We start from the raw sequence: 13,615 nt of genomic DNA, 5'->3' as shown, positions 1-13,615 counted from the left end.
CTGTCTGTGTCTGTCTGGGCGGTGCCAGCAAATGCCCCGCCATAGTCGTGGCATGAGTCAGCGATCCGACAAGTGACAGTCTGATAGTTGATGGCCCTGCAGCTCACTAAGCCATTTCCTTACAAAGAAATCAACATACCATGTGCTGCCGGGAACTTTGGTTGTGATCTCATGATATGTTTTCGCGCGAGACCACAAGTATGATGGCTGCCGCACTAGCGCTCCTTGCGGATGACATACCGTGAATACCACCTATACTAAATGTACTTAGGAATATTGAGGCAATGATTACTCACCTATGCTGGGAATAACAATGTATGTCACCGCATTACAGAAGAACCCGATGCTACCACAGACGACAAATGGTGTCGTGAAGCCACCCATCTGAAAAAAAAAAAAATTCGAGATATCCTGTTATCACACAAACAATAATAAATACTTTAAATGTGCATGTTTACTTATGAAGTAGCACACGAAGACAAAGCACGAAAGGTGCACAAGGGAGACCACTGCTCCTTTTGTGCCTTTTTTTCCCCATTAGTGCGTTGTCTCTGTGTGCTGCGTCATAAGTAAACATGAACTACCACCAAACTCGCCCAACTTTTAACATTATTGAGATGCCCCTTTAGACGTAGACACGAGAGGTGACCTCATACATACAATTTTCTACATATATATGCACGATAAATACACAGATGAGAATAGTACAGAGCATATATTAATCGAGTAAAGTATGTTTTATAGTTGGTTACATTCATTCTTGAAGCAAAAACCTTGTTACTATTTCTTTTAATGGCGGAACTATTCTAGGGCAGGGACAGATGACAGACGATTGCCCACAGCCCACTTCGATTCCCTGAAACAACAGCAGATGGCTTAACACTTGCAGGTCGACACGTGCAGCGTGCTGTTCAAACACAAGGACGGACGCCCGAAGTCGAAGCACAAGTATACACTGGACGATCGTGAACTATCACAACTGTTATTGCCATAAGCATGCACATGAGGGGAGGGGGTGGAGAAAGAAGTACCCCCTCTCGTTGACATGATAGGTTAGGGGGGCGCTGCGACAGACCGACTCCCCCACCCCACTTAGGGTGAACCTTGCGCACGCTTATGGTGTCGTGACCGTAAACAGGTTTCACAATTAGGTGTATAAAGACAACTGTTTAATAAGTGAATTATGAGCTGTCTCATGCAGTGTTACATTTTGCCATGTGTGAACAATGAGACTAGCCCGCCGCCTTTGCGTGGGCTTTGCCGCCTCTTTCTGCGTTCTGATGTCCCGACGTGACTCCCCTCCTCCGTGGTCTGTCGTGCTGGGAGTAAGGGGAGCGACGTTTAACCCCTCTCACCCGGTAGCGGATGTCGACTGTGGCACCGTGCAAGAAGTCTCTCGGGAAGTTTCGGGCGCACGTCGGGAGTGAGAGAGAATCTCTTTGGGACGGCAATAGGTACGCACGCATTTATTTTCCATCCGTGGGCTCTCTTTGTTTGGGGCTCATTCAGACTTTACCAACAGCGCCTTGTGCCCGCGGCGAATGCTTACCTTTTGTCGCCCCCCTTCCGAACGCTAGGCCGAAGAGTGGTGTGGTGTCCTAGTGCATAATCAAACTACACCGACCCATACCTCTTCAAAGCCAACACGAGCGCCTTTTCTCTCGCTCGAGCAACCGGGCCCTTTGTTCCGGTGTCCCCGTGAATCACCTTTGCCCACGGAGACGTGCTCGCGGCACCCTGTGTAGTACTTCTCACTTGTGACGTGGATAAGCCTTGCTTTCTGGTCGGGCCTTTTCAACGGGCTCTGTACTGCGTTTTCGTGTTGCCGCAGACAATAATGTGTTGCGACGTTGAGCAGTACCATGGTCTCACCACGGCGACAGTTAATGCGTGCCCTACGGCTCGCTAAGACCAGGCCCACGCTAGTGGCCATACTTATTCGAGATACGTGAACACTACACACGATATGCGGACACTGGTCCCTCGCGCACCATCCGGCCGATTCCTGTTCGTGTGACTCCGTACACTTGATGCCCTCTCATTGTGCCCATGACTGGTTACTTCAACTAGCCCCTACTTTAACTGTTTTAGCTATAGTGGTTAAAAAAACCTTTCTAGCCACTATAGTTTAAGCTATATAGCAGCACACCCCATTCTCAAATATGGCTGCTGCAGTGAGCAAAGTGACCTTGTTGCAGTAAAGAGCTCTAACGCAAACTTTGTGGGGAAAGCAAAAGACGTACAGAACTTCCCATCAAGATATAAGCACGGGAGCAGGGGCTACTAGATTTAGTATGCCAAATTTGAAGTTTATTTTCACCACAAAGTTGCTCATTTACATTTTTTTAAACAGGTACAATGAGTGGTGCGCAATGTGGGAAAAAGCTGCAATACAAACACAGCTTGACTAGCCCCACATCCCAACAAAACAAAGCAGAAAAAGTGACAGCATTCATAATGTCAACTAAACAAGTAAGCAGACTCAAATACATAGTTGAAAGTGGCACAATCAGAAATATTTCATAAATATAGAGAGTATTGCACTCTTAAAAATTTTTAAAAAGTGGGAATAAGTACACCACAAAAAATATTTTTTTCTCTAGCATCCCTTTCTTCCACCACACCCCAAGCTCAACCGGGCACAGGCCACCACTTTGCGTTTACTTCAAACAAACACGTATCTCTCACCTGCCATTCTTCACCTCATATTCTCGGACATGTACACGACCTCCCACTGCCGGTGCCGTGGCACTCACCCGATTATGCTTCCGCATATGCTGTGGGAGTGCCCGGCACAGTTCAGACACACTAACACCACGACCCTTTCGTCGAAGCTCCACGAGCCTCTGCGGAGTCCCACTCTTGACGACCAAACCTGGGCGACCCAGCACGCCATTGAGGCTGCATTGAGGCAAGCCCTTTACGTCGCCTCATGGGAGGCCTAGGCCCGGCCACCTAAACCTGCTGGTTTCTTATAATAAAGTTTATTCCTCCTCCTCCTTCTCTTGCGTCATGTCACTAAAAATAAATTGCACATGTCCTGTCACAAAAAAAGGCACAATCCCTGCAAAGAAAAGCTGAATTTATTTAGTATGTGGGGGAGTGAATGTTTCAGCATTCGGAGACCATAGCTTGTCCGACATCGAGGAACCTGCCAATGATTGCTCTGTCTAGTAGGTCGAGACGAACTGGGTACGACTCTTTCGGGGATTGGGAAAGAGGCAATGTTTGACCCCCCATTTTGAGGGCGTAGATGAAGATGATAATATCATTAAACTGTCTTGACCTCAAATATTTTCTTCTGCAAAGAATCTTGGAAACACCAAGACTTAGAACGCGAGCATCATGACACTCCGGACAAGTTCCGATCAAGCTTTCATGATGCTACCACCATCACAACACTAGCTTTAAAATAAACATTCCTGTTATCAGCCCCAGCTACTCTACTCGACTTCTCCCCGAGACTTGGCTGGCTCTGGTCTTATGGGTAGACCCTCGAATACATTACTACTCTGACCGTGCCGGTTTGGAGCAGTGCGCACGTGCATACTGGCGCGTACGCAGCTGAGCAGACGATGCAGCATTTCGTTGTATGTGTCATACCTGCCTCTACAAACATGGTATCTTTCGCCAAGATGTTTGCGTCCCATAAACTGTCCTGTGTTTCTCTGTGTGTGGCGTTCTGTACATTTTCATTATGCCATTAGCATGCTAGAGAACGAATCGAGGATGGCGTAATAGGCCAAGACAGCGCGCTGCGAAGCGAGCGGTCGCAGCTTTGAATCCCCTGGTCACTCGCTTCGAGAAATTTGCCTGGTGAATTATTTTTATTTGCGGCTTTTATGTATACACACATTCACAGGACATGATGGCAACGGCAAACATGTGCCAAAAGCATCTATATAAGTGCTATCGCAAAATAAAGGGGGTTGCTACTCACATCGAAAAGGATTCCACCAACGGTTGGCCCGATGATGACACCAACGCTGAAGGCGGTCTTCAGTGATGACTGCAAGAAAAGAGGTCATGTTAGAACAGGAGAAAAAAATACTATCTCCCCCTATAGGGTACTATGTGTAGATGCGAAGCAGTGGAAGCTAACGCTTACACTGGCAGCAGCGTTGGCGCTGGCTCTCACCACGGCGTTTCGCATGAGAGAAACCTGGGGAGGCTCAAAACACGCAGTGATAGTGTGGTGTTTCCTACTGAAATATGTCAATCAGTGCTGATGGGCAATGAGAAACAGAAGACTTCAATTGGACAGAGAATAGTAGTCCACTTTCAGTTAATGCAGACGCTGTGAATCTTTATTGTTCAACAACGCACAGGAAAAATCTCCCGCTGGCACTACCTTGGAGGTCAAGATCCAGCGCTTCTACAAGAATATATGGAGTGGCCAGTGAACGGTTGTGCAATGCGAGCAGTCACTTTTCTTTTTTTTTTTTTCAGCCAGAAAACTCGCTAGCAGACGCTGCATCTCACAAACACAAGGAATGAAAACACAGGGTTGTTTCAACATACAACCGTAACTGGACTTTTACAATGCGAGGAGACAGCGAGCTATCATTACTGTAGTCGCATGAACGTGCCTTGTTACATACTGATTCAGGTAGTCGAAACAAATGGCTTGAAGCGAATTGAGACGATTAATACAGAAGGTGAGACAGAGCTAGAACTTAATTAGATGCGGAGTAGCTGTTTGACTAGCCTGTGTAATGCGGTCTGTCCGTGTTTCCGGGCCAATGCGCCGCATTGCGTTCCCCTCGCCGCAGTTGTTGGAACGTTGCCAAGTAGGTCAAGTCGCAGCTACGCGCTGACATCAATCTCTCCCTCAAACGCAGCAACTGCCGGCACTTCCCAAAACACGTAGGTGATATCCCTCCTCCGCTGCGCTCGCAACTCACTTCTCGCTTGCTTCCTCCTCCCCACTGCCCCGAACACTCGACCACACGTCAAGTGGAAACACTCTTTTGGCTCGTTTATCTGCGATGAAACTTAAATGAAACCCAACCCGCCACCGGTGTCTTCGCATTTAAAAGAAACATTTACTCGAGTAAAGGCTACACTAAGTTTTGCTTCGAACCGTTCTTTCAGCACCCACATCGACGCCCGTTTCAGTCAAGTCAACGACGTGGGCACCGCTGCTGCTTCACTTCTCATCATGGTTTTTTTCAGAGAGACGGTATATAATTTTTTTCTTTTGACTGCGGTGATGCACGATTGTTTTCTTTGCCTCTCGTACGACTTGTCCGGCAACCAATACATTTACATGTGGGTAGCGTGCCTTTACTGTTAGCATTCTTGTGACACAGAACAATACTTTGGACCTCGCTGACACTTCCATGTGGTCACTTCTGCCATCGCGGAAAAGGCAATGTTAAACAGCGAGCGTCTTGTTCCAGCGCACCAAGCTGACGGCACGGCGCCGAAGTTCCCCGCACTGACTCTAGAATGGGTGCTGCATGCGCCAACACCTACTAACACCAAATAGCCTGAGCTCTCTGCCGCGCATATCCCAAATTTTCCTGAGCTTGCCTCGAGAGCCGCAGCACGGCATTGTCGTTGCTGCGCAAACTTGATTTGATTGATATGTGGGGTTTAACATCCCAAGACCACCATATGATTATGAGAGACGTCGTAGTAGGGGGCTCCGGAAATTTCGACCACCTGGGGTTCTTTAGCTCTGCAAACTTGAACTTTGGGTCCCTATACGCTGTATAACGAGGTGCAGGCATGCAAGGTGGTTGCTAACGTGCAGAGCTCAATGAGTTTCTGCAGAGTATCCAGTGCCCATTTTCAGCTTAATTAGAGAGCTCCTCCATTAAAATGGTAGGGTCTTTTTCGGCGTGTTAAGACGGCGTGACAGAGGAACTCATTATGTGTGCACTATTTTAACAAATTAGCTTTTGAAGCTTTTTGTTGCGCCACGGCTAGGTCGTGCGAATAGGAATGATATTGGCCACACGTTAACATCATTCTTTTCTCAATCTTCTGTATCAATCTGACAAGCAATACTCAAGTGACTGAAAATCACATAACATCACGTAATATCAAATCACGTGAGTAAAATCGCCATAACCACCATACCACCAAAAACCTCTGTAACAAACCACGTGACAGAATCTCGTGACAACGAGTCACATGTAATGTCCCGCCAAAAGCCATGCGGCTCAACTGTCTTCACGTAACAGCTAGACACGCGAGTAATATCACCAACATCACATGCTAGCCACGTGACGTGTTCTCGCCAAAACTACGTGACGAGTGAAACAGGAGAAGGCAACCGACCGAAACAAGAGAATAGCCAAGCCTAGCCACGCTTATTACTACTAGCAAAAACTTGGCACCCCTAAGAAACGCTTAGAAAAAGCCATATGTCGAACACTATAGCTCTGCTATTGGTACTAGCCTTGCACCATTAGTGCAAGCTCCACCTTGCTCAGACCTCGCTCAGTGAGGTTCCGATCCCTTTATCATAGACTGATACGGCAATAAAACTGTTTACCGACTCGGAATCTTGCACGCCCATTTCGGTCGTTCAGCATGCAGCTTCCAAAGGAGTCGCCTATACAAACTTATTCCTTCGCTCAAGCTACAGCTACCATCGCGAATTTCACGCTTTGATGTGACTCTGTTATGCCCCTTTGGTTGGGTGTTGCATTCGCAAAAATCTACTTGTTTCGCAACGGTATGGCAGACACTTCTAGATGCGACTCCTGCAGAGCTGAAGAAACCATCGAACACGTTCGGTGCAGCTGATTGGCTATGACAACCAGTGATGCCCGCTCCGGATGGCATTGAACCAACTGTACTCTAGACCATTTTTTGTACAGGAGATTTTAGGCCCTTGGACGTCAAAGTCAAAATTTATTTCAACAGAGCGATTCTAAATAGTTTTCAGGGCTAAAAGCTGCTCGAGGCAGCTTGAGTTGAAGACCCTTTACAATTGGCAGCATACAAGGTTAACAGTACAAAACGACTTGTAGGATCATACTTGAACATTCATGAGTAATGCTGTAAAAATTGCAATTTCAATTCCATCAAGCAATAGCAGCCGCTTACAGAGACTCATACTAGTGAGCTTTTGCATTTAAATGTTGAGTACAGCATAAACAACTTTGCATTACAAAAGGTATAGAAAGTACAGAAATTTTATGGAATTACAATATCATGTAATGATCAAAGACAGAAATATTGAAGTAGAAAAATGCAAATGGTAAGATAAGCAAAAGTTTGCATACTCAAGACATATAAATGCGAGGACTACAATATAGACGCGAAAATTCACGCAACTAAGTTTGGCATTATTCATTTAGGAAGGATGGCATATTATAGTGCAATGCTTGTAAGTTGTATGTGGTTCGGTAATGAGGAACAAACCATGCTAAAATATGTCGCATATGTATGGCAGTGTCATTAAGTTTTAGGTGGGATATAGTTTCGAGGAATTTTTTGTAAGTGTTGGAAAAGTAGAAAGCTTATAAAACCTGAATTCGTATAAGTGCTGAACCCGTGTGACAGTGTATTCTTGAAAGACTGTTCTAGTTGAGGCCAGGTAGGGAATGTCTGCAATATTTTGAAGAATCTTCTTTTGCAAAAGCAAGATTATATTTAGGTTCTGCTTAGTTGTGGTGACCCAAACCAGGTTGTAGTAGTTCAGGTCGGATGCGAATAGCGGGTACATAGTATATTTGAAGTTTCACCTTTGTTGGGAGCAAACGTTGACATCGTGACAATGCTCAAGAAGTTGATGACAGTCTCTTACCCAGCTCTTCTACATGCGAGTTCCAACTAATGTGAGAGTAAAAAGTAACTCCGAGTACTTTGTGTTCATCTACAACAGCAATGTTTTGACCTTCATATGAAATAGGGTCTAATAGTTGAGCTTCTATAATTCTTGCATAAAATATAACAATCTTAGTTTTTGTTGGTTTAATCTTTAGTTCGTTTAGGTTGGACTATGTTGACAGTATTTACAGTGTTTTATTTCATTCAGGGACAAGGACATATACACTACGTCCCGAAAACAGTATAGTGCTGTCGGCATATATGACAAATTTAGCTGATTTATCAATACTTGCGAGGTCATTTATATATAAATTGAATAATAGGGTGCTTGGATAGCACAGAAAGCAACTGAAGCAATACTGAACTACCTTAACACGAAAAATCTGAGTAAGCGCCTATGGTCTACATATGCTTCCCCAATTGTGCTCGCGACTGTGTGTATCTCTTTTTCCTTCTCCTTTTACGTCCTTCCTTTATCCGTTACCCCAGAATAGGGTAGCAGACCAGACGTGCATCTGGTTAACCGCTCTGCCTTTCCTTTCATCTCTTTTTTTCTTTCACTGGAAAAGCCACCTAAATGAACTTAACAAGGATTAGCCTCGTTGGTGTGTCATATTCATAAATGTGTGTGTTCTCTCTGTTCCACCCTTATCAATTCAGTGCCACACTTAACCTTATGAACACCCGAATGATTATTGGCATACTACGCGCACATTGGTTCGCATTAAAAAAATACACAGTTTCCGAGGTAGCCTTTGTTGAGGAATGAAAACTACGGAATTTCACGTGGAAACGTTTGCATTCGTGGGGAAAAGAACACAATGGCTGTGCAGAGAAGTCCTGGGCGTGCGCGTGGGTTGAGGGGGTGGGGGTGTAAACATTGCTCTTGAAGCCACAGCTCCATTGTGCGATACGCACGGCCGTACGGGAAGCTAAAACGCTTAGCGGCACACAAGTGATAATCCCAAGTGGTTTCCATCTAGCCCTTGTTTGCCTCAAACAACGCCGCGGTTTGTTTGCTTCGGAGAACTGCTATACGCACTTGCTCGCTTGGCCGTTATTTTTTTGTTGGCGAAGAAGGGTCCTCAACGTGTAGTAGATTATGACCAATGCACTCTGTAGATGGCTAATTAAGTGATGGTAAGTTGGGCGAGTTGGTAATATTGTCACACAAAAACAGACGGAAGCACAAAAGGAGAGAAAAAGACAGACAAATGCATGCAGCGGGTTTCCATCCTTTCATGTTACCGTCCGTTTCTTTCGCAGTTACATTATTAAGTGATTGCCAATGTAGTCACTTCTGCAACCAATAAGGAGGTATGGCACAATGTTGTACAGTGAGAGCGGAAAGGAGAAGAGACTTTCTTGAGGTACGCTCTTTGTTCCCCTTTATACTTTCACTCTGCTCCTCCTTACTCCATCTCGAGTTCTTCCCTTCATTTTTCCACATCTCCCAAGTGTCGCGGCTGTAGTGTCCTTGCCTGAGAGACAGTTAATGGGTCACTTAGCCCCCCTCTTCACCCTCTTTCATTTCAAGAATCTCTCTTCCCCGCCAAATGAACGGAGCCCCGGGCTACCTTATGGGCTGTCTTACCTCAAACCACTACCGCTCCTGCTATAAATGAGAAAAACCAATAGGCGGATACCTCCCCCCACAAGCGAAAGCTATCTGCACCACGTTGTTGTTGGGCCTTCAGACTAGGCCCATCCATAACCAAGCTAGCAGTCATGTGACAGATATATAATCATGTGTTGTGAATATATTATCGCCGGGTGACGTCTCAGTTGTATCATGATGACGTCACCACATGCTTTTTTCCCTATAATTCATTAACACGGTCACATCTCATGATTGATGGAGAACACTATACCTAGACACTATAACAACAAGGGTGTAGCCAGGGGATGGCACTCCGGGTCCATGCCCTCCCCCCGAAATTATTTTGTCAAGCATAGTGCAAAATTAGCATTTGCCTCCCCCCCCCCTTTTTGATCAAGAAGGTGCCCTCCCCGTCACAAGCATATATATATTTCTGCATACAACCCTGCCTAACAAGATAAAGTGCATCATCATGATGGACGGACGCTCACCAGGACAGTGCCGATGCGGCCCGGGAACTCTGACATGATGATGGTGGCACTGGCCGTGATGTAGGCAGCCGCACCCAGACCCTCCATGATGCGGATGAGGAACGCCAAGGACACGAACGTGGCCCCGGCTGGAGCGTGGTTGACGAAGCTGTTGAAAGTGAAGGACGTGTTCACTCGTCGACAAAACAAGATGGGGCTCACTCGAACTCACTCGAGCAAACTTACTCATGTGTCGACTCTCTGACTCAATTTGAGCCACGAGTCTGGATATGAGTGAGTCAGGCTAAGTAATATTTTAGTGAGTATGAATAAGGTTGAGTTCGGAATGGGTCAGCCCAGATGAGGAATATTTTGGCGAGTTGGGATTTTGAGCAAGCTCCAAGGGTGAAATATATTTCATGAGTGAGCTTCATAACTTTCTTTCCAATCTGTGCGCTCAAGAAAAATGTTTTGCATTTAGGGCTCAATTGAACTCAGATTCATCAAAACTTTCTTTAATCAAGTTTACTCAGACTGACACTCGCTCATTTTTTTTTTTTCTAAATAAAACTTGCTCAGACTCAAACTCACCAAAACAGGAATCACCTCGACTCAAACTCGCAGTGAAAACTTAGTCTGAGTGAGTCTGATGTGAAGACAATAATGAGCGAGTTTGCAGACACGAGAACATCTTCATTACAGACATTTAACACAGTGTAAGAGAGACCACGCAAGGGTCACACATGCATGTGTGAAATTAAAAAATAAGAAATAAATGTTAAGGCCAAAGCCTCATAGCACACATGCGTTAAAAAATTAGGCTTAGACAGCTTCAATATAAGCAGCAATCATCAGTGATGTCATGCCATTACATCATCAAGTGCAAGTGGATGTGCTTTTTACTCACCCGAAGAGAATGACGCAGAGGCAGGTAAGACTAAATCCTCCATTCAGCATGATGTTAGGTTTCACTATGGCTACCTGCAAAACAAAAAATTTACGCGTGACAAGGCGAGCCGAGTACGAGCAATGAAAGGTCTACGCTTCAACCAGGGCTGCCACATCCAGCTTTACAGGCGCTGGAGTTCGTACATTTTTACATCGCCCGTGACAGGCTGTGTATCCACTATACTTGTATATGCCAAGGAAACGCCAGGATGGCGACGTTGAGCCCCTAAGATTGACCAGCTTCGCTGTTAAGTGCTTAATAGTGTAAACATCTACATTTTTTTTAAAACAACGATTCCCCCAGGAAGTTCATGAAACGAGCGTACAGAAGACGGGATTACCCACCAGTTTTCCGTAAGCGGGAGCGATGAGGAAGATGGTGAAGTAGAAGGACGAAAAAATGAGCCCGTACTCCGTCGGGGTGGCACCTTTTTCGATTGCCTGCGAGAAATACGACACTATGCATGGTGACCATAATGAGAATAGGTTTCTAGCACGAATGTACTGTTGGCCGCAAAAGTTTGCGAGATCTCCTGCACGTGGCCAAGAGAGAAAAAACTGCATCGTGACGTCGCCTATAACGTGACACGGCGAGTTTTGCTATTGAGGCTATCGGCCTCAGTGATCAGCAATGGAGCATTTTAGATAATGTGCTGTTGCCAGTAGAGGGAACTCTGGCGCTAGTGCCTATGGGAGTAAAGTTACTGTATATGGTCTATAGGACCATATACAGCTAGGACCATATACACCATTACACAGTTACTCTATATGGGAACTGCAACTGGCGCCTCCTAGTTGCTGCAACGTATGGCGCTTCAGCGAGCATGGGAACTATAGATAGTACACGGCTTTGCCTATAGTATTCGTACTTTACGTTCCTTTTGGTGCGTGGGTTGAGGCTGCTTTGTCACGTAACAACAATCGACAAATGATCGGCAGTTGCACTTCACCACCTCAATCTTTTAGGCTTGCCATTTTAAATTTGGTAACGAAGTTCAACAGGATTTGTTGCTTTTTTCTAAACAAAACTGAAGCGAGCAATGAACGAAGTCACTAGTGCGATTCGCCGCTCCCAAGTATGGAAACTAGGCAAATCCGTATACAACCCTTCATTTCTATGGTCGCTGAACAATCGCAGTGCCAGAGTCCTCTAGTTACCTTTAGGAAACTCTATGGTTGCCGGATTTTATTGCGGAGGCCACGGTCAATATTCTCAACACTAGCGACTTCGTTCTAGGTGAAGCAGCGATGCAGTTTTTCATCGCTCGGTCACGTGCCGGTGACCCTACAAAGTTTTGCGGTCGACACTTAAGGCACTACTCTGAAGATTCCCGATGCAGGTGCATGAAGCTTGGTGATAAAAGTTGGCACAGCGCCAAGAATGGGATAAGCAGCATAGCTGTGAGGGTGACATGATAGGTGCTAGTTACACGCCTAAGAATATATAAATATAAGCTACACGCACAAAATCTTATAGTACCCTAAACAATCAAAAACGTCGAAACTTATTTGTGGTTAACATGGTTGCTTGGGCGAGTTGGAACAACATGATTCACATAAAAAACAGCACCAATAACGAGGGACAAGAAAAGAAGGAGACAGACAGCGGCACTAACTTACAACAAGATTTATTTGCTGGAACCGTGTAATGTATACTTGAGCGAGCAGTATGTAACAAAAAGAGAAAGGACAAATCAAAGAAAACAGAATTCACCTAACAACCGAGTAGTCATCGGGATAATGCCATCGGGAGTCATCGGGAGTAGTCATCGGGATAAAATCAAAGGCCTGCTGACACACGCATTGCCCAGCCTTTCCATTTCTGCAGCTTCATACATTTCACGTACCATCTGTTCCCAATGATGCCTAATGACGGTACAATGCTGAAAGTTGGGGACACAACCACAGTCTCGGCAATGAATGCCGAGGTGGCCCGATACTGTAGAAGAGACATTGTGAGCATGCTCTTCCAGCTGCTCATTTAAACACCTGCCTGTTTGGCCGATGTGTTGCAGTTGTGCGTGAGTCTACAAACCCGTAGCCGTGAGAATTCTAAATACAGAGCATTTCTAAGCCGCACGATGTCGCGCTTCGGCGCCGTCCACACCCCACTGCGCATGATCGCGACTCGCGCTGCATGCTTCTGCTGAGACGCGCATGCTCGCATCTCAAGCCAGCCCAGGAAGACACCCACTAAACTGTCGCTCCCCTCTCCCTCTCTCACCTCGCAAGGGCGATGCAGGCATAGTCTGCTAGAAGAAAAATTACGGACCCCGAAGGGAACCCTCCATCAAATAAAGTTTTTACCAACACCACCACGATAGGATGCGAAGCAGCCATAGTGCGCACGCCATTGACCCAGCTGAAACGGGCATCGACGCGGATGCTGGAAGAACGGTTTGAAGCAAAATTCGGTGTAGGATTTACTCGAGTAAACGTTTGAAACGCAAAGACAGAGGAGATAAGTTTCGTGTAAGTTTCATAGCAGATGAACGAGCTGAAAAAGTGTTTCCACTCGACGTGCGGCCGAGCGTTCCGGGCGGCAGAGAGGGTGAAGCAAGCAAGAAGTGTGATGCGAGCAGGCGGAAGAGCAACACCACCTATGTGTTTTGGGAGGTGTTGGCAGTTGCTGCGGTTGAGGGAGAGAGCGACGTCAACGCACAGCTGCGACTTGACCTACTTGGCATCTAACAACTGTGGCAGGGGGAACGCGGTGCGACGCGTTGGCACGGAGACATGGAGGGCAGGCTAGTCAAAGAACTGCTTCCCATCTAAAACGACTGCTCGCGCTGCACCATTGTTCACTAGC

The 13,615-nt window shown here is 46.1% G+C and overlaps 1 protein-coding gene across 1 annotated transcript in view; it reads right to left on the bottom strand.

Annotated features, from left to right (window-relative positions):
• LOC119164110 (MFS-type transporter SLC18B1-like) overlaps positions 1 to 13,615 on the bottom strand; it is a 52,545-nt gene that overhangs the window by 22,737 nt on the left and 16,193 nt on the right. The window contains exons 2-6 of the mRNA XM_075870990.1: positions 11,152 to 11,247; positions 10,766 to 10,839; positions 9,880 to 10,027; positions 3,941 to 4,009; positions 297 to 384 (exon numbers count right to left, since the gene is read on the bottom strand). Coding sequence (XP_075727105.1) covers positions 297 to 384; positions 3,941 to 4,009; positions 9,880 to 10,027; positions 10,766 to 10,839; positions 11,152 to 11,247 — 475 coding nt within the window. The remainder of the gene's footprint in view (positions 1 to 296; positions 385 to 3,940; positions 4,010 to 9,879; positions 10,028 to 10,765; positions 10,840 to 11,151; positions 11,248 to 13,615) is intronic.

This window comes from Rhipicephalus microplus, chromosome 8 (assembly GCF_043290135.1).
Source record: "Rhipicephalus microplus isolate Deutch F79 chromosome 8, USDA_Rmic, whole genome shotgun sequence".
In the NCBI taxonomy this organism is placed as follows: Eukaryota; Metazoa; Arthropoda; class Arachnida; order Ixodida; family Ixodidae; genus Rhipicephalus; species Rhipicephalus microplus.
The sequence above is the reverse complement of the archived record's forward strand: the minus strand, read 5'-3'. Positions and strand labels throughout refer to the sequence as shown.